The 27919-nt window shown below is 34.0% G+C and overlaps 2 protein-coding genes across 3 annotated transcripts in view; both read left to right on the top strand.

Moving 5' to 3' along the window:
* LOC131848551 (thyroid receptor-interacting protein 11-like) overlaps positions 1-2207 on the top strand; it is a 70969-nt gene extending 68762 nt beyond the window's left edge. For both annotated transcript variants that reach the window (XM_059198467.1, XM_059198474.1), the window contains 3 exons: positions 118-262; positions 1169-1395; positions 1796-2207. In XM_059198467.1, the coding sequence (XP_059054450.1) occupies positions 118-262; positions 1169-1395; positions 1796-2013 (590 nt within the window). In that variant the 3' untranslated portion in view covers positions 2014-2207. The remainder of the gene's footprint in view (positions 1-117; positions 263-1168; positions 1396-1795) is intronic.
* Positions 2208-23388: 21181 nt separating this feature from the next.
* The window catches only part of LOC131848649 (protein stum), a 68359-nt gene continuing 63828 nt past the window's right edge, over positions 23389-27919 (top strand). The window contains exon 1 of the mRNA XM_059198574.1: positions 23389-24101. Within this exon, the coding sequence (XP_059054557.1) occupies positions 23389-24101 (713 nt within the window). The remainder of the gene's footprint in view (positions 24102-27919) is intronic.

The raw sequence follows: 27919 nt of genomic DNA, 5'->3' as shown, positions 1-27919 counted from the left end.
GATTAACGCGAGCGAAGCCGCGGCAAAAGCTAGTTTTCGAATAATGCGTCTATTCCCATGTTTCACTAGGTTTGTAAATTTTCACTTTAAATTTGTAATATATGTTTTTTCTATCAGTACGCACACTGCAAGTGTCAGTGGCGGCCGCGGAAGAGAGATACAACAATACAATATCAAACCAGCAAGACAAGGTCGACAAGAATCTGGTGAAGAATCTTGTCATTAATTACGTGATGGCCGCAGCACAGAGTGCACAGAACAGGTGAGGATGCAAGAATATTTATTATCCAATAGTCAATTAGGGCAAAAGTAACATTTATTTATACATGTGTATGAAATAAATAGTTCTCCAAGGAGTAAGGCAAGTAAGGCATTAGGGCAAAGATGAACATTTATATATAAATGTGAGTAAAAACAATTGTTTTACGAGGAGTTTGGCATTAGGACAAATATTAACAGGTATTTATACCCACATGGTGAAAAAAATAGTAAAGCTTTCCAACGAGTAAGGCATTAGGGCAAAAATTAACATTTATTTATACTTGTGGGTGAAAAAAATGTTTTCGAAGGAGTAAGGCATTAGGGCAAAAATTAACATTTATTTATACTTGTGGGTGAAAAAAATAGTTATCCAAGGAGTAATAATTGTAAATAACCCTGGACAACACAGCGCCATCTAGTTCCACGGTAAGCAGAGCTTGTGTTATGGGTACTAGACAACTGATACAAATACTTAGTTTTTTTTTGTAAATACATAATATAGATAGAAAAAATCTAGACCGATACAAACAATTATATTCATGAATACAAATGTTTGTACCGTGCGCGAGGAATCGAACCTGTTACCATTTGAAATAAAGCGGTGTGCTAATCAACTAAACAACTGGGACGGTCTCCACGGCTTTTTTATTACACTGGTACCTCTTATTATTATGATTAAGCAATGGGTTTATTATTGTATTATCAGGTTGACCTCCACGCGGTTTCTTCCAGGAAACCATCGTGATAAATTCCTGGTGAATTTTCCACGATGGGCTAACTGACCTAACCTCATACTCATCTTATCATCTTCCACTGGTGCCCCGCCAGCGTATACCGTTAGCGCAGGCTAGTGTTCCATTCCATTTAAAAAAAAACTGATTATTGTTCTTAATAACTAAATCCACAGAACTCGAGTCCTAAAAATACTATCAACGGTCCTTGACTTCAATCAGCAAGAATGCGAGAGGCTCGGCCTGGCGAGGTCAGCCAATACCTCGGAGGGTATAGCCGCAGAGTTTGTGAAGTTTCTAGAAAACGAGTCCAAACCTCGAACCCCGTTACCGAACATGATGGGGCTGGCGCAAACCAGCAGCAGGAGTAGTACTCCCACCTCAAGGAATTCAACAACTACAGGTATGTGATTGTATAATAATAATAACAATGATAATAATAAAAAAAACCAGCAATAGCTGAGAGAATATAAAAATAAAAATAATAATAATAAGTTGCCATCTCGTCTCCTTAAGTGGGGAGATATTAATATGTTTTTATGTTTAAAAAAAAGAAACAAACCTCAAAAGGCTACCTTTTTGAATACTTATAGAACTGTCTGGAAATTTCTGGAGATAGATGAAAATGACATAATAGTCACATAAATGAAAATACAGAAAATACACACATACACACGCACTCACACACATAGATACAGAAGCTATATTACTGTAAAGTCTGATCAGTAGTTTCTGCGTGAATGAGTAAAAAACGTCCATAGACAAACTTTCTCGTTTATAATATTAATTTACTTTCCTTTCAGCCCCGAATCTCTACGAAGCTGGTCACAAAAGAAATCCCTCAACCGGATCCAACAATCTCTTATTCCAAAACATAGACTCCATTGAAACCTCCTCGCAAATATCAATAGAGTCCGACCATAGAGAAAATAGAGTTGTGACGCAACTAGACACGGGAGTCAATCAAACGAGAAACACGGAGAGCGCCATCTTGAAACATGTTTTAAAAGACAATATGTGATTGTAGTAATAAAAAATAGTTTCCAAGTTTATGTCGAACTGGGTAGATTTATTCAACATCATCTCAGCCCGGAAGACGTCCACTGCTGGACATAGGCCTCCCCAAAGATCTCCACGACGATCGGTCCTGCGCTGCTCCCATCCAATGCTTTCCAGAGATCTTGACCAGATCGCTGTAACTTAACTTAACCGTATAGACTTCTATGATATTTCTTGATTGACTATCTATGATAATTCTGTCAAACCATAGAGGTACTAATTCTGAGGAATCTTTCGGATTAATACCAGCTGGATTTCACCATCGTACCACCCGCCAGAAATATCTGAATCTGGATGAATGGCGGTCCTCCATAGTTTGTTATCTAGAAACTTTTTGCCACGCAAAACCACATTGTGGAATCACCTTCCAGCAATTGTATTTCTGATATATCGAAAACTTCAAGAGGTTTTCCTTCTTAAAATGCCGGCAACTCATTTGCAATTCCCCTGGTGTTGCGGGTGCTCATGGGCGGCGGTAATCATTTACCATCAGGTGAGCCGCAAGCTCGTTTATATATATATATATAATTAAAATAAACAATTTTTACATATTGCACTGAAATGGTATCTTAGTTCTTCGGCAACATATGAGTGGTTTTGCAGACCTCACATGATACCTTCATTTACAATTATTGTCTGTGCGTTTGTGTACAGTAACTTCAAAAACGGCTACACCAAATTAAATGCGGTTTCCACTGGCGTATTGCAGCGAGCTACTGTAAAACTTAGTTTAGTAGTTCATTCCACTCGGTAAACAAACAAAAGAGTTATATCAACTTCTTTTTGTTCCAAATGCGTTGAATAGGAATTTGCATGGCACATATGAAAAATAAAAGCAATATCTGAATTTAAGATGATCTACTCTGGAAACTATATCCAATGATAATGGATAAAGCCTTTTTATATGCTTTAATAATACTAGCAATATAATCTTAGTCATAGGAACTAGCTGACATTGTTTTCAGGATAAGAGTCTTAACGTGTTAGCTTTCTGGAATGGTAAGGCATGAATGGTATCACGGGTGTCACGTGATAACGTGATGCTGCTCATGTATATATGCGACGGTTACCACTTACCATCCGGTGACCGTCAGTTTATTTACCATTCGAATAGCATAAAAAAATACGTTTTTAAAAATCAGTACAGAACTGTATTAAAATAACTATTGATATTAAACCAGAGTAGACCTTATTCGGTCATATTTAATATCCTAATTATTGGGTTGTTCGGAAAGTAATTTCAATTTTCTAACTTAAGATTTAATGTAAAATTATATATTTAAATATATTAAAACATGAAATTTGAACTATTAACAAGAAACATTAAAATATTTCCATAATATATAATCTTTCAATTACCTAAAATTAATTACATTAATACATACAATAAAAAAAACAGATAAAAAAAAATGAAAGATTTATTTGTATCTTGTACACTCAAGTTCACCGGTTCGCATCAACCAATTCTTTTATCAGCTTCAACCGGCCTTCCCGAGGGTGGTGCATCTTCGACATCAAAATTGCCGGATCGAAATTTAGCGAACCAGTTCTAGCACTGGCGTACTGTTACCACACCTTCTCCACACACGTCGGTCAATTTCTTTCTGGCTTGAACAGCATTTTTGCCCTTTCTGTAGTAAAATAGTAAGATATGTCGAAAATGCTGCTTATTCCTCTCCATATGTAAAGGGCACCAACCAAAAACTACTGCGTAGAAATAATTGTAATTTTTCACGCACAAGCCTTGCTATATGAGCTCTCAAAGCATATAAAAATTATACGGCTTAAGTGTGAAGTTGAGTGCAAAAAATACAATTAAATCCTAAGTTAGGAAAAAACGAAATTACTTTCCGTACAACCTAATATATTTGTTTTAATAATATCTCAGGACAATTCACACAACGTCATCTAGTACCAAGCTAAGCAGAGCTTGTGTTATGTGTACTAGACTGTTGATATGACATATCTCTATACCTTTTTTTGTAAATACAGAAGCATCCAGTCCGATACAAACAATCATACTTATATAAATACAAGTGTTTGTATTACACCGAACAAGGAATCGAACCCGCGACAATAGACTGTAAGGCGGTGTGCTAAAAATGCTACTATTTGTTTTAAACATCGTTTTTATTGCAGATTGTGTATCTATACATATAAATAAAATTGGAGTGTCTGTTTGTAATATTGAAATAACAGTTTTTTACTACATACATATGAATATAAATACGGTACATATAACAAAATAACATTTTTTACAATTTTTCTCTGTTTGTTCCGGTTAATCTCTGAAATGGCAGGTCTATTGGCAGGTAGCTGATGTAATAAGGAGTAACTTTGGATACTTTTATTTTAGAAAAATAACTTTAAATTCCATGCAGACGAAGTCGCGAGTACAGCTAGTTATAAATATGTTTAAATTGACTTAATTGTATGGCCATTAATAATATTAATAATTAAATAAAAATTAATATAATTTTGCGCAAATATATTATAGTCAACAATTAAAGTATATTGATATTATTTTGTAGTTATAGCGCACGCTATAGCATTTACGATTTATTTCATTTGTAAAATATATGTTCAAATTATTATATGTTTAGTTTTGTAATGTTAATATTAAGATGTTAATAAAATTGGTATTATAATTTAACATGTTGTTTCATTTTTAAACAAACCCTCGATGTGACAGTGATATTCTAGGGTATAAAAGAAAGTTTTTGTTATTAAAAGACAATCCAGAGAAATCTCTGGAATGGCAACATTTTTATACATATATATATATATATATATATATATATATAGATAACTCAGTCTGGTACAAATATTTATACTCATGAATATAATTGTTTTGCACCGCGCGAGGAATCGAACCTGCGACTATCGGAAGTAAATCAATAAATAGATATTGGATTGCACCTTTTTATACTACTTCCTCCTAATTATATATTTGCAATAAAATAACTCCATATTTTCCTTCCAGCAATGGTATTTCCGAATCGATACTATATTGCTACGTTCAAGGAAAGACATTCCTTTTTAAAAGGCCGACAACATACTTGATATTATCCTGATATTGCGGATGCTCATGTGCGACGGTGATCGCTTACCATCAGGTGAGCCGTAAGCTCGTTTGTCCCCTATGCTATAAAATATCTTCTTTAGTCGTATACTCACTCAGAGTGGTCGTGATTTTCATGATGGTATCTCTTCGTTACTCTGCTTGGCGACAGTACTCCTGTAATTTTTCACCTGGTACGGTTTTTGGCTATACAAGAACATTGTACAATGGACTATAATATATCTTATATGACTTTAGTCTGAGGCCATGGCGAGATATATATATATATAGATAACTAGCTGTCCCGGCAAACGTTGTTTTGCCATATAAATTATTAACGCTATAAAAAAAAAGGTTAATGATAGAAGGGTGAAAATTTAGGATTGTATGTATTTTTGTATGTTGTACCATAAAAAAATAGAAACTAAAAATTTTGTCTAAAAAATAAAAAAAAAATTTAGGGTGGACTACCCCTAACATTTAGGGGGATGAAAAATAGATGTTGGCCGATTCTCAGACCTACTCAATACGCTCACAAAATTTCATGAGAATCGGTCAAGCCGTTTCGGAGGAGTATGGGAACGAAAACTGTGACACGAGAATTTTATATATAAGATTTTTTTACTTCAACATTTACAGTGTTAGGTACAAATGCTCGCCTCACATTCAGGGGCATGCAAATTATAATTCTTACAATTAAATTACATTAAATAAAAATATTAAATGTCAGGTTAATTCTCGCAAAGAGTATCAGCATTTTTTAACGAGCCATTGGCGTAATTCTTTTTTAAATCTATTTAACGGCATCTCTCGAATTATCTGTGGTATTATATTATCTGTGTCTGTGGTATTTTTTATATATTTGTATGGAGCTGAAGTGTGAGTTAATTTACACGGTTATGCAAGTTAGATCTACACGGTGTCATTTTTAATTTAGTAGAGACTTTTAAATTGTAAATTTGCTATTATCGTTTATTCTGTCATATATTATGCGGAGGAATGAGGACCATGTCTTATGGAAAGTGTATAATATGAATGTGGATAGATGTAAAGGGAGGGTTGACAAGCTGACTCCACAAACGTTGTTTTGTCATATAAATTAAACTCACTATTAAAAAATAGGGGTTGATGATAGAAGGATGAAAATATCTTCTTCTATCACTAACCCCTATTTTTTAATAGTATTTAGGGGTGTATCTATTTTTAATGCCACTTTATAAAAAAACATGTCCATTAAATATATGTTAGGGGAGGACAATCCTCACTTAGGGGTATGAAAAATAGATAGCAGCCGATATAAAATTTTATATGCATATTCGGACCTACTGAGTATGCATATAAAATTTTATAAAAATCGGTCAAGCCGTTTCGGAGGAGTATGGTAACATTGTGACACGAGAATGTTATATCATTAGGTACATAGTATAAAACAAGGTCGCTGTCTGTCCGTCCCTACGTACATATGCTTTGAAACTACGCAACGGACTGTGAAGCGGTTTTTTATAGATAGAGTGATTCAAGAGGAAGGTTTATATGTATAATACATGTACACCCGTGCGAAGCCGGCGTGAGTAGCTAGTTTATAAATAAAAAGAAATTATTATTGTTAAAAAAATAGTCTTATAGAAATTATTATATTTTCGTGCAGAAGCAATGACCGAATTGCAATTTTATGGGTGTAATCAGAAACTCGGGGCCGCGGCACCAGACACACCTATGCTGCCTTCTAACATGAATCCAACATTAATTGAATGCACCCAGCAACTGTGGGTTAGTCATATTAAAAGTAAAACCAGTAAATCACCAATGACCTAAAAAAAAATTAGGAATATCATGTTTTATTTTTTAATTTTCTTTTAGGTTTATTTATTCTTCTAGGACAGGCGACAAGTCTTACCTTAAAACCGATTATGAAAATATCATAATACAACTTCTTTTTCTATGATGACCTCGGTGGTCTAGTGGTGTAGCATACCGCCTTACTTCCGATGGTCGCGGGTTCGATTCCTCGCTCGGCACAAACATTTGTATTCGTGATTATGATTGTTTGTATCGGTCTATGTTTTTGCACAATAAAACTTATTATTATTATATAATAATAATATTTATTTATTGCCAGAAAAAAGATACCAGATATACCAGATATTTGAGATATGAATATAGTTGTTAAAGATAGATACGAGATATTTGAGTTCGTACACTGTTTGTTGAACAAAAATTATAAAAAAAGGAACCTCTTAAACTACGTATAAAATAGCAACAGTAGTACCTCACACTGCGTATTCATATATAAATACATAATATATAAAATAAATACATATATATATGTATGATGTAATAGCATTATTAAAATATGAACAGTCTCTATTAATGATATACCCTTCTCAACTCTCGTAATATAATAATGACCCGCAGGCAGCAATGTTAACTGTTAGTAATGTGGATCGACAACTCCATTCAAATTCAAATTCAAATTCAAAAATCATTTATTCATGTAGGACATTTTAGCCGCTTATGAACGTCAAGTTTTTACATTAGAATTTTTTTCCCTACCGTCCAGTTCGGTATATAGATCCAATTGAGAAGAACTGGCAAGAAACTCAATTGAATTATTTACAAATAAACTGGAAATCCAGTTTATTTACAACACTGACATGGTACATTGCTAGCAATGTACCATGTCAGATTGATTTCCATGCGGTTCCCCTAGAAACCACTATGATAAACTTCTGGTGAATTTGTTACGATGTGCTAACTGACCTGACCTCATGCTCATCTTATTATCCTCCATTAGTGTGTCGCCAACATAAACCGTTACCTACTAAAAAAAATGGCCTGCGAGCCAGGAACAGACAATGTGAACAATTTCCTATGGGTTGAGAACTTCTGTAATGATTAAGGTAGTTGTATTATGAAGCCTATTAGATAGATAATAGTTTTGTATCTTAGTACACACATATAGTCTTAATCATAACATCACATGACAAGTACCTATAATATAACAATTCAATGAGGGTAAACCTGCATGTGTGTGCTATAGCAATACAAAACTGGTCCATAACTCAGTGTGGAGAATCACTCAAAGAGCAAAACACTGATTTTCAGCTATGTCCTCGAGGGTGAATATGCTTTAGCCTAGTAAACATCAGCTGCGGTTCCAAAGGTGGGTTGAAGAGCCTTCACAAACCTTCAATTTTTTTTATGTAAATAGACCTCATTCATTATAACTTTAAAGTTCATTTCAATTCTTCAGTGTGGAGAATCACTCAAAGAGCAAAACACTGATTTTCAGCTATGTCCTCGAGGGTGAATATGCTTTAGCCTAGTAAACATCAGCTGCGGTTCCAAAGGTGGGTTGAAGAGCCTTCACAAACCTTCAATTTTTTTTATGTAAATAGACCTCATTCATTATAACTTTAAAGTTCATTTCAATTCTTATTCAAAAACTCGTACTAATAGAAGAACAGTTAAATTACATGCTACGTATCACACCATAGACCTCCGGAGTGACAACATCAGAATAGGCATCACTAACAACATCACGTAATTTTGTGATATCTATGTTACTAACTAAGAGGTCATGCCTTTTACTACCTAGTCTGACCCTACGACAAAAACAGCTTCTAAAGCAAGCTGCTTGGCATCTGAAATAAGTGAGACTGATCTACCCATGCAGATGAGTTTTTACAGTCTAGTAATGGTATATAGATATAAATTGTGCGTTACATTAGCTATAATTATTTTGTTAGTTACATATAACGTATTAACATGCAAGAAACCCGTTATTATCTGTAGAAAGCGAAACTTATCACTTCCCTTAAACGATGTTTTAACATGACATCATAACCCCAATAAGAAAATAACGAACGCCAATAAAAGCACAATCAGTTTTCTAAACGCACTCCGCCATAATTAAAAAGCAAAATTATTCCACCTCGTGTGATTAACAACACACCCCCGCGATTTGCCACTCACCACCCCTTAACACCCCATTTCTTCGTACAATGGTCAGTAGATTCACAACTGCCTTATAAGCCATGTCGTAGCCTTAGAAACTAAACGCAAAACAAAAATAAACAATCTTTTTTTAAATATTCCTCTTTAATAAAACGCGTCAGCTAACATTCTAAATTCGAAAATTAATTGTTTTTAATCTGTGCTGTCAAAACGTGGCCGAAAAGAGTTTTCTTAAAGTGATTTGTTGTGCTAATTCTTATATCATGGCCGACGAGCTGAAATATAACCTTCACGTGTTGAAGCTAACTTTTTTTCACGAGGAAAACGTTATTTCTTAATCTTCCACATAAATTTACTGGACTCGCGTGATGTTGGTAGTGTAAAAAAAAAGAATAATAGTTTTATTTTTTTAAAATGACAGCTAAGCTGACATATTTTCGCGCCAAAAAAACAATCATGGTGGATACCGTAACGGTTATTTATTATGTGTTCAAAATTAAATTCAAATGACGACGCTCGAACAGTGTATAGTGTGTTGAGACAAGTTTGTGAAAATGTGAAATTTGTGACTGTTTACTATTTGTGGATCTTCCATAATATTGACTGTGTGTTTTTTGCATTTGTTCCATTTTGGCTGTGATTGTGACATCATTTTTAAAGGTTGGTAGTAAGAATTATTAAAAAAACAACTGACTAATGTATTACGAATTTGAGTTACATAGTATGACCTATGTAATAGATTGGATCACGTATTGGTGATATTACTATTTTCTATCTCTGGATAGAATAATTTCATACAGTAAAAACTGCAATTTTTTTTTATTCAAATAAACTCAATACACTTTTGAATAGTCATTAATAGTAATTTTATTCTACCACTCATTCGCAACGCAGATTCATCACAAGAAGAATGAGCAAGAATTTTGTGTATTGCTCTTTAAATATTTTTTTAAAATAAATAATTACACAATAACAAATAAGAGGCATGCGATAATCAACATAGAAACCGCTACGCACTCATTCTTAATGCAATCAGATAATATTATAAGCGCTATGAAATTTAATATTTTTCTACAAAAACATTATTATTATTTACAAATTCTTCAATTTTATGATAATTATTTTTACAGAGAAAGTGTTTTATATTACATTAGAATCTTTTTCAGGCAGATTTCAAACAGACTTAATACTTATTAAATAAATTAACTTAATGAAACTTATCTACACTATCACCAACTTTTGTCACGATCATGTCTACGACCACTAGTCCCATAGGCATCATACCTAAATGTCAAGTTGTTCCTACCCGAAGGTTTCACTCGTATACCCCATTTTTCAAATTGAAATAGTCATAAAAGATTGTTAAAAAGTAAATTATTAATAAGTGTATTACCTATAGATAGAGTGTATAAATTTACGTTTAGAGATTTAGGTAGTTTTTTTATGGATGATAATGGAATGGTGCATCCGCCTGCACTAACGGTTTACGCTGGCGGGGCACCAGTAGAGGATGATAAAATGAGCATGAGGTCAGTTAGAATTCTTCCTGAATTTGTCACGATGGTTTCCAGATGAAACCGCATGGAGGTCAACCTGACATGGTTCATTGCTAGCAATGAGATCATCAGTCTGCATTACTAACAACACCCTTTTCCCCTATAGGTGTAGGTAAGTCTTATTATTAATAAATATGAGCTATATCTTGCCGACAAACTGTTCTACAGTTTGGCGAGTCATACGGCCTCGATGGTCTAGCGGTTTAGCACACCGCTGTACTTCCGATGGCCGCGGGTTCGATTCCTCGCACGGTACAAACATTTGTATTCATGAGTATGATTGTTTATACCGGTCAAGGTGTTTTCTATGTATATTATGAATGTGTTTACAAAAAATATATATCTAAGTATTTATATCAGTTGTCAAGTACCCATAGCACAAGCAGTGAGACTAGATGGTACTGTGTTAATAGTCCAGAGTTATTTATTATTACTATTCAATAATAAATATGTACCTATCTTAAATAAATAAAGGAATAGCCGCCGAGATAGGTACAATCGAATCTGAAGTGAGTCGGTCACATCGTACCTTAATGTTAAAAATAAAAACAGGTGTCAAAAAATATATAAATGATATTTTACAAAGTTTCACCGAATTTGCTTTTTGTTTAAGAAATCGCAGAGAAATCAAAATGTACAGTTTACTACTTTACAGAGCGCATTTCGCTTTGACTGACAACTGACAGTGGTCTGAAGATCAAATCAAATTAAAAATCATTCATTTATGTAGGACATTTTAGCCGCTTATGAATGTCAAGTATTTTGTAATAATATTCTTTACCTCTATCATTCAGTCCAGTTTACAGATTCTATCAAATCAAATCAAAATATCTTTATTTATATAAGTCTACTAGCTACTCGCACCGTCTTCGCACGGGTGTACATGTATTATATATAACCTTCCTCTAGAATCTGAGTGATTCTGTTAAATATCTATTAAAAAAACGGCTTCAAAATCCGTTGCGTAGTTTAAAAGATTTAAGCATACATAGGGACAGACAACGACAGCGACTTTATTTTGTACTAAGTAATGATTACAGACTCTTATGATACGTCAAATCTACCGTCAGTTCGGAGTCTTTTCGAGCTAAGAAAGACTGACAGGAAACTCGTATTTTCGTACTCGTATTTTTTTTCAAATATAGTTTACAATAATACAGATTTTTAAATTCAAATTTGGGAGAATAGAGTGACCGCCAGCATATTCTATAGCTATTGGGAAAAACTGGCAAAAATCTCAACTGAATTTCTCTTTTTTAAAGCTAGTTTGTTTGTCTGTATCTAATAGGATATTCACACTAGTATTACAGTTGGTTTGTTTTTTATTTTACTGTATATAAAATCACTAAGTCTGTATTTTAGTCAATTGTGTCGGCTAGCAATTATACTCGGACTCACTGTTAAGTCTTACTATAATCTTTCGAGTTACTTGTCTTTCTGCTAATCGTTCTGTTCATGAAAATAATAAAAAAACGACACCCGGTTTTCTAATCGATCATCGGAAGTAAGATGGTATGTTAGACCACCGATGGTAGTTAGGTATTTACTTTTATGATACCAATCACAAAGATAAATATTTCTTACATCACACGGGAATTTTCAATAAAAAATTACCAATATCCTTCAAAAGTCAGACTATCTGATAATACCCAGTTGGAAATTAATCTCACATATTACAGCAACATGATGATTAATGGTGCCTCTCCAACAACGGGGTGAGTGAAACACCCAAGCAATTTCATTAAGCGAATCCCAATATCATGGGGCGAATATACCATATACCTACTTACAGTGCAATAGTGCAGAGTAGTTTAGCAAAAAAAAGTACTCTAATAATTTAATTTAATAATCTGTCCCACAATATTTTAAATATGATCAAAAACAAATTCAAAAATTATTTATTCCTGTAGGACATTTTAGCCGCTTGTGAACGTAAAATTTTTTATATTATAATTTTTTCCCTACTATCCAGTTCGGTATATAGATCCAATTAAAATTGAAGAATTCGTTAACGATAATAATGTTTTTATAGAAAAACTTTAAATCTATAGCACTGACAATATTATCTGATTACATTAATAATGAGTGCCTAGCGACTTCTATGTTGATTATCGCATGCCTCTTACTTGTTATACTGTAATTATTTATATAAAAAAAAATATCTATTAAAAAGAGCAACACACAAGTTTCTTGCTCATTCTTCTTGTGATGAATCTGCATTCCGAATGAGTGGTAGAATCAAAATATGACTATTCAAAAGTGCCTGTAATGAGTTTATTTGAATAAATATTATTTCTATTTCTATTTCTATTAAGGAGAACTGGCAAGATATTCAATCGAATCTCAATTAAAATTTTTTAATAACAGTCCTACGAAACGCAGATAAAGTTGCGCAAGTCACCGAGACTTGCACAACTTCATCTGCATTTCGTTTCTCCACCTTTTGCAATATTTGTCATTCCAGTTCCGCTCCTATTGGTCGTAGCGTAATGTTTTATAGTTTAGAGCCTTCCTCGACAAATGGACTATCCAACACAAAATGAATTTTTCAATTCGAACCAGTAGTTCCTGATATTGGCGCGTTCAAAAAATCTTTTCCGCTTTATAATATTAGTATAGATATACTACAGCATGGAGTTTTTCAATAAGAGTATATTAAGGTTTCTTATGGGTCGGCAACGCACACGTGACACCCTTGGTGTCCCAGGCGTCCATAGGTACGGTAATCATTTACCATCAGATGGGTCGTATGCATGTTTGCCACAATCATGCATACGACCCATCTGATGGTAAATGCATCATTGCAGTATAAATGACATGGTGCTTACGGCTACCTTTTACCATCGTACCATTCACCATCGACTGGGAATTCATCCCCACACGCTAGAATCTAAGTGATCTCGGACAGTGAGGTTTCAGAGTAACTTCCTCCCGCGTACACTTATATTGTGGAATGCACTACCTGCCGAGGTTTTCTTACGAGACTATAAAAAAAGTTACAACTACAGCATGGGGGTTTTCAAGAAGGGTACATATATTAAGGTTTTTTAAGGATCGGCAATGCGCACCTGTACCCCTGGTGTTTCAGACGGAAGATTTGGTGAATACTTTGGGTGTCACATGATAACGTGATGGCCGTAGTGCTGTTCATGTATATAGGTAACGGTTACCATTTACCATACATAGATGAGAAATCTATTACAATTTCTTAAAAAAATGTGCGCAGTGATTAAAATAATTATAATAATTATAGATCACATAATCATCACAATGTACTAAATTAAATAAATACAATTAAAAAAAAACTAAACCTTATCATTTTCTAAATTTATAGTCCCATAATAATCATCACATTTGTATAATTAAATTAAAACACACAAAATACAATATAACAAAATTTTCTTTTGCAAATCATATGTGATCATATAACGTCACGGCACTTTATTAAATTATTTTCGTCTATGGTACAAATGAATTTGTCGGTTCATTGACATCGAGTTGCTGACTCAGGCCCACGAAACTACAAATACTAATACTGTAATATTAATACCTAAGTACTGAAAATTGAATCTAATTTACTTTAATAGGTGTTGGAAGTTTGAACTTTATAGCAAACAAGACTTTCAAGTTCCTCTCAATTATCATCAATAAAAGTAGAAATAATCTTTATTCAAATAAACTCAATAAAAGCAAATTCAAATTCAAAATATCTTTATTCATGTAGGTCTATTACAGACTCTTATGATATGTCAAATCTACCGTCAGTTCGGAATGATTTCGAGCTAAGAACTGACAAGAAACTCAGCTCTTATACTCCTCAAATGATATTGTACATGATTACAAAAATATAGATTCATTATTTGAATATTATTTCAAATACATTCTCTGTAGTAAATGACGAAATCTCGCTTGATAAGCAAAACCTACCAGGTTTTGACTATTAGAAAAATAATTAATATGAACTAAAAATAAAAATAAGCTTGAGATTTTGGCTAATAAAAAAGTATTGGAAATAAATAAAGGAGTTGGCCTGGCCATGATGAAGTGTTCAAGAGACTTTGAAAGGGCCATATTACAAAATATCTCATATAGTATAACAGCCTCGTTATGTGATCTACCTTCATTTTAAACATTACAACCCCGTCAGCCCCAGGGGGTAAGGGGATTGTAAGTAATGTGGACTGATACTCTTAATAGAGACTCAGTTCGGAATGATTTCAAGATGAGAAGCACTTTTGAATAGTCATATTTTTTTATACTATCACTCATTCGGAAATCATTACAAGAAGAATGAGTACGAAAGTTGTGTGTCGCTCTTTTGAATAAATGCTATTTCAAATAGATTACACAATAACAAGTAAGAGGCATGCGATAATAGCTACATAGAAACCTGTGTAGCGGTGTCTATGTTGGTTATCAATGCTCTCATTCAGATAACTTTAAGTTTTTTCTACAAAAACATTAATATCATTCAATCTCTTCAATTCTATAATAAGCATTTTTACAGAGAAAGTGTTTCATACGACATCTAAATCTATTTTCAGGCAGATTTAGAACAAACTCTGATAGTTTGTTGTAAAATCTTACGCAATTACCATAAAACGAATTACTAACTTTAGTTAAACGGTAATTTTTGGTAAAATCAGTTTATTATTATTACGTAAGCTTTTATTAGTGTAATCACTCTTTTGAAATTGTCTATATTTTTCCTGGCATACGTGATATTTTTGTAAATGTATTGAGAAGCAACTGTGAAGATATTTGATTCCTTAAAGCACTCTCGCAAAGACTCCCTGGAACCTATACCATAAATGGAGCTATTAGCAATAATATCAGTTCTAAATAAAAAGAATACCCTCTTCGCCGACATATATTCAACTTTTTACTAATTTCATTATATTAATATGATTCGTTCGCACAACTGTACCAAGGACGATCAACACTGTCCTTGGGTCAGTTTCCTTAAATAAGTTGGTTATCGAGCCCACATCTCGCCGTGATCTGTGTCAAGGTTGCTGTATCGCTGGACTTCGCTACGTACTGCTACCGTTGTAGTTTCGGTGACCTCTTAGGGGCCATCCATATTACGTCATTGAGGGGGTGTGAGGTAGAGAAAATGTGGCATAATGTGACGAGAGCCCTAAATATGGGGTCAAGAAAACGTGACATAATATGACAAGAGTCCTAAATAAAGGGTCAATAAAACGTGACCTAGTGTGACAATAATCATAAATTTTGTGACATAATTTTATAAGTTAATGCTTAAAGAAAATTGTTCTCAGTTAGGGTCTGCAGTATTAGAATATTAAACTACGACTGATTTAACTCTCATTTAGTTACTCAACTAGTTGATTCTGTATTTAATATTTTGACAATGTATTAGTGATAGATTGTTGTTTTTATTTACACATTTCAACTTAAAAATGTAAATTTACAATAATTATTGAAAAGAGCAACAGTCAAAGTTTCTTGCGCGTATTTGTGATGAGCTTTCCGAATGACTATTCAAAAGTGCTTAATTTTAAGTTTATTTGAATAAAGAATTTTCTATTCTATTTTATTCTAAATGGTCTTTTTTTTAAATTAAGATCTGTATGGAACGTTAATGGCCATTTTTTTGTATGTTATTGCACTATATTTAAGTATTAATATAAATGAAAAGCGAATTCAATCTACATATTTAATTTGACAGTTCCCCTGCCATATTACCGTTATTTATCCGTAATACTAGACATCATTTACCCGTATAATAGATTCCCATCCTGTAAATTGCCAGAGTACTTTATAACCATCGACTATAAATTATCATTTATAGTCGATGGTAAAATACCTTTACTAATTCACTATATATACTGCAAGTACTTCACTACTGTTCCCGTGTACCAGCTAGAAACTAAAATACCATACTGATCATTTGGATGAATAGCATCTTCCACAGTATTTTCTAGAATTTTTTTGCCACGCACAACCACACTGTGGAATCACCGTCCACTGTTCCCGAACCGATACGATATTGAAACCTTAAAGAAAAAAGCTAAAATTCATTTCCCCTTGTGTTGTGGATGCTCATGGGCGCCAGTAATCACTTACCATCTGGTGAACCGCAAGCTCGTTTGCCTCCTGTGAAAAAAAAATTACTTTACCGACCTCAAGTTTAAGGCAAAGCTAGAAAACGAATAGGTAATAACTGTGACGGGTGACGGACGGACGGATCGCGGTTCCGTATACGAAAACCCATTTAAAATTTAACTACTGGGTATATAAATTAGTTTCGCGAAATATTCCTTAGTTGTTCTAGATTACACATAATTGGTGATCGTAGACATTGTTTTAATGTAATTAGCTTGGGGAAGACAGCGCGAGTTCAAACATCGTCCACATTGAAAATGTTTTTAATATTACAAAAAGAAAATATATGTATTTTTGTAAAGAAAAAACTCTAAAACTACTGGGCCGATTTTAAAAATTATTTATAATTTATTAAAATATGTTATATATGTTTTTTAATATATTATATTTATTACTGGATAGAGTTTTACTAATAAACTAATAATAAACGTAGATCAAATATCGTCCGCTATGAAAATATGTTTAATAATATCTACCGAAATATTATGAAGAATATCAAAATACAGGTATTCAACCGCATAAAGAAAATGATACTTTTTACCTTACTAATATTATAAATGCGAAAGTAACTCTGTCTGTCTGTCTGTCTCGCTTTCACGCCAATACTACTGAACCGATTTAAATTAAATTTGATACACAGATAGTCTAGACCCTGAGAAAGGACATTGGCTAGGGCTTTTTAATGCGAAAAAATGGTTGTAAGGGAAAGAAAGGGGAGATGAAAGGTCGTTTGGAAGTATCGTAATTTTTAAGGCTATGAGCCTGAAACTCATTCTTTAGGCTGTTGATTGAGTTGCATGGAATTCTGAATAGAAATTCATCATTTTTGAAGTTACAACTTGAAGTCGCGGGTACAGTTAGTAGGCTATAAATTTCACGCGATTGAATCCGGCACAGCTAGTATTATATATATTACAGTAAGTATATTTGACAAACATCATCCATTAGTATAATTACATATGTTTAATTCCATACATGTTAATTCCAATTTTTTGTTGAACTACTCATACACGAATTCGCTATACAAGACCTCGAATCAAACTCGAGGTCTTGACTAATGTCAGCTGTTATGAATAAATCTGCATGTCCATATTTGTACATGAATTTGTTAGTTTTTAAAGGGTAGGCGGTATAACAACCCCAAAGCCAGGTAGAAGACGCTCTTTGATTTGATTTCATAAAACTGAATCAGTTTCATCAAATCTTTTTTTTATAGTCAGGCATCTTCTTTCTTTTTTATGGCAATATTTTTATGAGACAAACGTGCTTGCGGTTCACCTGATGGTAAGTGATTACCGCCGCCCTTGAACACCTGCAAAGCCAGGGAAATTGTAAGTGCGTTGACGGCCTTTTAAGAAAGGTTTGAAGGTTTCAATATTGTATCGTTTTGGAAATACCATTGCAGGAAGGTCAGAATAGTATTTTAGTTACAAAAGTACGATAGTAAAATTCTGTAGCTGAGATTAATCCGGCCAATTCCTCAGAACACTCACCATGATATATGCTGTAGAAAATGCACAGAGATGCAATATCTCGCCGCAAAGGACGAGTCTGTTACAAAAACTTTGATTCCGGCACTAAAACCAAAAGAAAATATATTCATGATATATTATGAAATGTTCCGGCACTAAAACCAAAAGAAAATATATTCATGTAAGTATATTATGAAATGTTCATTGTGTCTCCTTAATTTTAAGACACTCTCCTTAATATGAAGCCAAATCTCGAGATCCTTGGCGTTGATTGGATATATCAACGCCAAGGATGACGTTCAGTTGCGGTAATTTGGAGGTAAGGCTAAAATAGCATCTAAAAAGTTATGTGTTCTCAAAATGCACAGAGATCGTTTGCACTTACACAAGGTATCTCGCCGATTTCATTTCAGAACCGACCAGCTAGAATCATTGGTAATCAATGTCTCTGTTACAAAAACTTTGATTCCGGCACTAAAACCAAAAGAAAATATATTTTTCGTTTCGTCAATAGCAAATAACCACTGTTCGTAACCCTAACAGATCAATCCCCACAAGTAGCGCCCGTTCACGAGTATGACGGATGAGGCAGCCATCATTGCACTCAACCATATTAGAGGGAACACATTAATCCAGCCCACCACGCCGCCACAAGTTTGAATGTTATAGCGAGCATAACTGCTTCAAGTAACTCCACTACGTCATTTATAGTATTTACATAGTCTGTAACAATTATAATTGCATAGGTACATCATCTCGGGCGGGAGCACCATAATATCTTGAAATGTCAACTGAATAGTAGTAACATGGGTGTCACATGATAACGCGATGTGGTAGTGCTGTTACTGTAAGTGTTACGATTCACCATCACGTGGAGCGTTTGTTTGCCAATCCAATTATATAAAAAAACGGCTACCATTACCACCATCACGTGAGCCGTTTGTTCGCCATTCCAATTCTTTAAAAAAAATAATTGAAAGTTTTCTAGTAACTTCCATAATTTTATTATAAGTAGTTGAAAGTAATAAGTTTGCAGTAATCAGCATAACATTGTTGTAGTAAAAACATCACATGTTAAGTATAAATAAATATCGCCACTAGGTTAAAATCTAACTGTGTTTGAAACATTTTAATTTTATACCATTGAAAAAATTTTCCGCGTCCAGCAAAGTGACGCGGAATTACGGTATATAACCTAGAAAATAAAGTTTTGTATTAAAATTCTTGTAGTGTAAAACCCACGATACACTGCCAAGCTATGTTTTTTATTAATATAGCTTGGCCCCATCCAACTCGATGGTGTAGCGGTTTAGAATATGGCTTTATTTTCGATGGTCGCGCGTTCAATTCGTTAAGTGAACAAAATATGTAGTGAAGAGGGGAAAGACGATTGTTAGTAATGTAGCTTAATATCCCTACTGCTAGCAATGTACCATGTCAGGTTGACCTCCACGCGGTGCCTCCAGGAAACTATCGTGATAATTTCCTGGTGAATTTGTCACGATGGGCTAACTGACCTGACCTCGTGTTCATCTTATAATCCTCCACTGGTGCCACACCAGCGTATACCATTACCCGCATATGGAAGCACCATTCTATTAAATAAATATAAATAAATAAATGTAACGAAGATGAAGTAAGTTTTCATCTGGGCGATTACGGGTGTCCCTTCTCGCCTTGTACTGCTAAATTTGTATCTAATACTGAATAGTTTGTAACTATTACTGCTAAATCTTTTAAAATAATAATATAATAATATTAATAATATCAGGACAATTCACAAGACGCCATCAAGATGCAAGATACCTAAAGCTTGTCTTATGGGTACTAGATAACTGATACAAATACATAAATATATATTTTTTCATAAATTCATAAATATTATACATAGAAAACACCCAGACCGATACAAACAATCATACTCATGAATACAAATGTTTGTGCCGTGCGATGAATCGAACCCGTGACCATCGGAAGTAAGGCGGTATGCTAAACAGATAAACCACCTAGGCTGTCTTTTAAAAATAATATTTTTTATTTTTTTATTTATACTCTTTATTGCACCAATTACAGAATAAAAAAACCAATTAAAATAGAAAATATATTTTGATACTAAAGGCGGTCTTATCGCTAAGCAATCTCTTCCAGACTACCTTTAGTTGGATAGAGAAATAAAAATAAGAACAGGGTAGGTAATAAATAAAAATAAATATATATGACTCATACATAAATATAAATATATATACATATTAATACATATCTACTTACACGTACATATACTTAATAGTGCACATATATTTGGAAAGAATGAAGGAAGATTAATTAAGAGAATAATAAGAAATTAATTAAAGGGAAAGAAAATGGGTTTTGACAGATGCTTTAAAGCTGGCAAGTGATTGAATGCTCCGAATGCAAGAGGGGAGTGAGTTAACATAATGAAGTGAATACCGATCAATCGATATCTGAGTGTAGGTAACGAAAAATGTTTAAAGATTACAGTGTACGGGTATGCATAATTAACTGGTTACAATCAGTATTGTTTATTTATTTAAACGAGCCAGCTTTTTAACCTTGTTGTAAGAATCACTACGTAACAAATGAAATGCGGGTGTAGGTAAATAGCAAGGGCAAACAACTCTTTTTCTGTCAAGTCACTATCATTGTGGGAAGCATTGGGCAGGGCGCATAGCTCGTAGGATAGATGGCCGTTGGGGTAGGAAAGTCCTCGAGTGGCGACCGCGAAGACGTGAGAAGGCCTCCACAGGGTGGACCGTTAAGCTGTGTGGTATCATGATAACGTGATGACCGTAGCGCGGTTCGTGTATGTATTTTAAATTTATGATATATTGTTAAAGAACATATCTAAAAATTTAAGTCATCGTTTTCAAATTAAGTTTCTATCAAATATATGAACATATATATTAAAGTATTAATAATATATGTAAAAACAAATTTCCTAAACAAGAAGTTACATGTTACATAAATATCAACATAACATTATGTCACTGCTGTCCTTTCTAGGTCATTATAATGGCCTGTATGAAGGACTATATGCGGCTTTATGTCTTTTTTTTTTTTATACTACTATGGTGGCAAACAAGCATACGGCCCATCTGATGGTAAATGGTTACCGTAGCCTATGGACGCCTGAAGCACCAGGGGTGTCACGTGCGCGTTGCCGACCCTTAAGAAACCTTAATATACCCTTCTTGAATAACCCCATGCTGTTGTCTCGTGAGAAAACCTATCTTGCCATCAGGTGGACTTTCAGACTGTTTGTTATTGGGCACATGCCCCACGATGGTTTGGGTCTAGTCTAGTCCCTACTTAGTTACCAAACGATAACCAATAGCTACTCTACTCTCGTCTGAAAATCAGTCTTAACAAATGCTTACCGCCTATGGTTAATTTGTTCGTTTTTGTTAATCTTCTTATATATAAAATTCTCGTGTCACAGTTTTCGTTCCCATACTCCTCCGAAACGGCTTGACCGATTCTCATGAAATTTTGTGAGCGTATTGAGTAGGTCTGAGAATCGGCCAACATCTATTTTCATCCCCCTAAATGTTAGGGGTAGTCCACCCCAAAATTTTTTTTTTTTATTTTAAGGCAAAACAACGTTTGCTGGTATAGCTAGTTATTTTATAAATATCTAACAAGAACTTAAACTTGTCATCACATAAAGACTTTTTAAAATTATTTTTGCCTGTTTGTTTTGAAGGTAGGGTATCCGCATATATATATCTATAGAGTCACGTTCAAAAATGAATTTGTCTATTCTAACAACATCGTGCTTTAATACTATAGTCATAGGGGCCCCACTATCGTAATACCCAAGGCCTCTAATAGGTGAGAGACGGCCCTTTTTGCGGTTCCAACGACAAATTTTTAAATCTTTCGCATCGCCTTCACTGTACTGCCACCCTTATGTAGAGGCTCAAGAAATGTGACGTTTCTTATGTTTTTAGGTTATTGTAATTGCCGATGGCGTGCTGTAAGCGGGTTGTTGGTCATATACGAGGCAAGGACCTTGCCGGAGCAATGTTAATTAGGACTATTTGGACGGTCAAATGTTTATCATTATAAACCGACTGCATAAAATGAGAGTTCATAGTTTACAAGTAACTTTTATGTCCGTCATTCAATTTATAGTGAACAATTATCGCCCAGTGGTCGAAATTCGACCATTATTAATTTATTTAACTTTCAGTAACATCATCATCATTATCTGCTTCTTCCTTATCCCATTTATTTGGGCTCGGCGTAATATGTTTTTCTCTTCCACTCATCCCTATTAGATTGATTTCGAGATGAGATCTGACAAGAAACTCATCTCGTATTCTTTCAAAATGTTGTACATGTTTACAATAATACAGATTCATTTTTAAATTCAAATTTAGGAGAATAGAGTGTAATCTATTCCGAAACCTCGATTAACTGACTGTGCCGCAGATGTTACTAAAAATAAACAACGTGTTTACGTATCTCTATGATATAAATTCTAAATTACCAATTTCATTGCAGTTCCTATTCGTCTAATATAAATAAACATGTTTAAAAATGTATCTTATACTCCATTGACGTACCTCAGTCTAATTATAATTTTGTAGATTCAATCATATATGTGTTCAGATCGAACATATCCTGAGCTGAAAATGCCCTAGAATAAAATCGTATCGGATGTTGGCCGCCAACCGCTCCATAAGTCCTTCCGCGTGTTTGGATCAAATATATGATGCTGTAAAACATAAACAGCATTAGAAAAAAACTTGTTTTTTATTATAAATAAATTAGTTTTAAATTTTGAAACTTATTCCTTGTGAGACTCTTGATCTGGTTCTTATAGTACGCATAACACAAGCTTTAGCTAGCTTTACTTGGATCTAGATGGCGCTGTGTGAATTGTCCTCAGATTATAGAAAAAAAATAAAACAAACTGTGTAGGATCATCAGGCATCTTTATCATGCCTCGTATCCTACAATTTCACTGCCTAATCTAGCCTTACAACCGATACACAGATTGTGAAGCTAGCTGTTTGGTTTCTGAAATAGGTGAGACTAAGTTACACACGCAGATGACTTTGTAGAAAAACTAGCTCTAATAAACTTTATTCTCTTTCCAGATCCGACCTCCAATCGAAAAATGAGAAGATAATACAAAGATGGCATTAAAATTGAAGTTCAAAGACGAGCACGGTATACTACAAATCAACATGAGTCCATCCAGCACACCGCAAGTCGAATCCAACACCCAACCCACTGACGAGCAGCGAAACGAGATAACCGATCCAAAATTCGATACGATCAACAACCGTTTCGCGCAGTACGACTTATTCGGGGGCAAATATGATACGGACGGTGGGGAGACCCCGCGATCACTGTTCCGAAGCCGCTACAATAGCATAGAAGAGGAACTTGCCAATACGCCTTATGCATTCGCGACGGAACGCTCGTTGCGACTAAACAACAACCTATTAGATATAACAATACAGTCGCGATTAGACGAGGCATCGCCGTCCAAAGATATAGAGGACGATCGATACTTCAATCGGAGCGAACTATTCGGTCCGCAAATCGATTTTCTATCGAAAAGTTCGACGAAAACATCGGACGAGGAGGAAACTCCGGCGTTCACTGTAACGCAGTTGATTCACGCGCAGGACCGATATTTCGATTTGTCGTCGCGACAATCGAGTAGTGTTGTCGATAGTCCGAAGGATAAAGTGAGTTTTGAAGTGAAAAGTGTCGGTTCAGGGAAAGAGAGGACGGTTAGGATTGTTGGTAAAGGTGGTGACAGTGGTAAAGATGAGGCGTTCAAGGTGCTTCCTGAGAGGGCAGTGAAGAGCGTACCTCCGAAGCCGGCGTCTGCGCAACCGTGAGTACTTTTTAATTATTTTTTAAACTTTATGCACATAATGTTAGGTACATAGTACATAGCGTTCAAGAGTCATATAAAATAATGAAAATACAATCTATATGTTACTTGAAATTTCAGAGAAAACATATTGAATTTAAATAATTCTTTGTTATCTGTAAGATTTACCGCCGATTATTTCATCAAAATTGAAATGGTTGTCTTTTTCTTGAAGATACTACTACATAATGAGTCTCCTTAATATTGGGTAAGGTATGGGACCTTACCCAACTGCTTAAATAGACAGAGCCCAGTACTATAAAATTAAAACAAGAACTATTAAAATTTAAACTCTTTCATGGCGCTATGACAACTAAAATTATGATTAGCAAAATCACATAAAAATACGACAATAAAAAACAAAAATCAAATATGTTAATAACAAAAACAATTCCACCCTATTACTTAGTTTCTTAATGTGTACATTTTTTAACATATATATAATGTTTGATATATTATTATTTACGTTTATTTCATTCTATTCATGGTTGTCTGGAAGAGATTAACCTCTACAAATTTTGTTCGTCATATTTGCAATATTTTCAAGTGGAATGAAAAGTAATAGATATTTTTTTTAATTATATTAACCAGCGTGTACCTACCTATTAATATTGTTTCTTAATAATATTTTTTATTTATAAACCGATTAGCATAAAACAAAAATTAAATTTTAAATAAAACTTACTATACATTAGTGAAAACCGCATACAAATATATTAAGTGTTTTTTCAGATCAGTTTATGATATTGTAAATACGATACGAATAAGATTACACCCTGGAACATGTAAAAACTTGACTGTATTAAAAATTATAAGTAAAACTTACTATACCTTAGCGAAATCCGCATACAAATCGCTTAAGTGTTTTTCAGTTCAGCTTATGATATTTTTTTTTTTTTTTTTATATTTAAATACATTTTTCCACAGACATATTCGTCCGTGCCTTTTTTAATTTACTTTAATATTATAATATTTATTTAATTTCCATTTTTGTACAACTCCAGCCGAGATGTTACAATTTGCCTAACAGTGACACCGAGGCAGACCTTATCCGTCTGGCCCAGAACCACCGCTGGCCGGCCGGGTGAGTTGACAACATGCAGTGTCACCCATCTTTATTTGGAGGATTAGATTTATCAATATGCATATACAATTATATAAATCTTACACTACTACTAATTTCACAGTTTTCATTACATTGTGCAATGTAAGAATTCATAATGTAACAATACACATTATGAATTCTTACACTGCATATACAATTATATGAAATCTTATTCTAACACTATTTTCAAAGTTCACTATTTGTTATAGTCCAGGTTTTGTTTAATTATTGATTGTTTAATTTCACAGTTCACTTTTTGTCGTAATTCAGCAATTTTTTTTATGCTTATGATATTGAAAACACCATTCGAATTGAACTCTGGAACGTGTAAAAAATTAACTGTATAAAAAACTAGTTTTGGAAAAACCTGTTCTTTATACAGTTACAATTAGTTCGCGATACGATAATATAACATAATCAACAAATACTGTTTGTTACACATAATTATTAAGTGGTACGTCTTACTTTCAAAATGACTAGCACATGAAATTAGACATTTCGTAATAAACGTCATTCATTTAAGTAATAGTTCCGGTATAAATATCTTATTTTAAACGACTATATTCTTCACGTGACTTCGTCTATCATATAACTACACTTTTATCGTATTTATAAAATTAAAATGTATCTAAGTATTTGATTAGTCCAGTACCTCTAGCACAATCTCTGCTCTCTCTCTGCTTAGCTTATGGCTACATACACATGCACCTACGAGCGCCTATCCCCTGGCTGCGGCATAGGGGCTCGTAGGTACACCGTGTGGTTTTTGGTGAGTAAGTCTCACACACCACCCCGCCATCCTTCCGCCGGGGTGACGATCTTTTGAAGATTTTCCACTTTTTAAAAGAAAAGAACTAGGTGGAGTTGTATTTATATCTTACTCCGAACAAACTGTCAACCATCGGAAGTAAAATTGTGCGCTAAACTGCTATTCAATTACTTTTTTTTTAATTTACTATTAATAATAATAAATTTGTGAAAATGAAGCATATCGATAATAATAAGAATAACTTCTCCCACACTTGGCTAAGGCCCGTATAGGTTAGTATTAAGTCCTTTTAAATTACCATTACATAGTATAAAACAAAGTCGCCATCGCTGTGTGTCCGTATCTGTGTATGCTTAAATGTTTAAAACTACGCAACGGATTTCGAAGCGGTTTTTTTAATAGATGCAGTGATTCAAGAGGAAGGTTTATATGTATATTCGTTTCGACTTGTAAATGTAAACTTATAAGGATTATTTAAAAGAGCAACACACAAGTTTCTTGCCCGTTCTTCTTGTGATGAGACAGCTTTCCGAACGAGCGATAGATAAGAAAAAATTGTATGACTATTCAAAAGTGCTTAAGTTAAGTTTATTTGAATGAATGATTTTCTATTCTATTGTATTTATGTACACCTGGGCGAAGCCGCGGCGAGTAGCTAGTTATATATAAAAGAAAGAAATATTAAAATTATCTTCTGCGTGGAATCCAGTCATAAATAAATTCAAGTAAAGTTCAGTAGCGTCAACAGTCGATAAGTGTACGGATACCGTGTGTTGTGTGTCGCGAACTTTCGTTGAACAATCTTGTGACGGTAGATGAAAAAACTGCTGTCACCTATCTACGTTGACATCGCTGTAACTCCAGTCAGCTCGTGACCACGGCTAGTGCTACCTAGTCGAAACGTCGAGGGAGATAAATACCTTTATTTGCCATAAAATTATTCCTGTTAAGACCCGGTTAATAATTTAAATAAAGAAAAATAGAAAAGAAACATAATAATAAGAATAATAATATTAAAGTCTTTGTGTACAGGGCAGATATAGGATAAGAAAAAACAGTGTTTGTACTATCCTTTTGTTCTTGAGAAAATAAAACAAATATTTTGTACTAGTGTAAAGGATTTTGTATTTTTCCTCCATTGATTTGGCTCAGAATGACAAATATATAGATCGAGTGTTCTTTATTTTTTTTTTAAAGTTACATAATACGATGTAGCAATGAGGGTGCATACATTTAAAAGTAACAACACCTAATGCCCAATTTACACTCAGCCCGAGTGGGCAGGGAAGTGAGCAGCGCGAGAGTGTAAACACGAGTGGAAACACTTCCCATGCCATTGGCGCTGCCAATCGCGTTGTCCTGCGGTCCCTCGATTGTCGGTTTTTCGAGCGCGAGTCAAAGGACTGGCAGCGCGAGTGGCACCGTGTTTTTACATTCAGCCCTCTCGCTCAGTTGTCGACCGGCAATACTTCCGGCAGCGCGAGTAGCAGGGGAAGCGGCTGAATGTAAACGTAGCATACGTCTTAGACAAACAGTAAATAGAAAAGTAATAACAAAAGGCGGTCTTATAACAGAAATAATAATAATAATAATAAATATATTTTATTTCATCTCCACAAATTACATAATTTTAGTTTTATTATATAAATGCTAACAAATAAAAATCACAAATATAATTTGTGGGAAATCTGGAGCCAAAACTAAGCTATAGCCTGTAACTTAGACTCAGAAATAGAAATAGAAATAATCTTTATTCAAATAATCTTAATATAAGCACTATTGAATAGTCAAGTTTTTATTTCTACCGCTCATTCGGAATGCAAACTCAGTAGATATACACTAACCAAATTAATATAAAAATAACAGATAAGCAAATATTAATAGCTTAAATTTTAGATTGCCTTA

This window comes from Achroia grisella, unplaced genomic scaffold (assembly GCF_030625045.1).
Source record: "Achroia grisella isolate CSIRO2021 unplaced genomic scaffold, CSIRO_AGI_Agris_v1 utg1090, whole genome shotgun sequence".
Classification (NCBI taxonomy): domain Eukaryota; kingdom Metazoa; phylum Arthropoda; class Insecta; order Lepidoptera; family Pyralidae; genus Achroia; species Achroia grisella.
The sequence above is the reverse complement of the archived record's forward strand: the minus strand, read 5'-3'. Positions and strand labels throughout refer to the sequence as shown.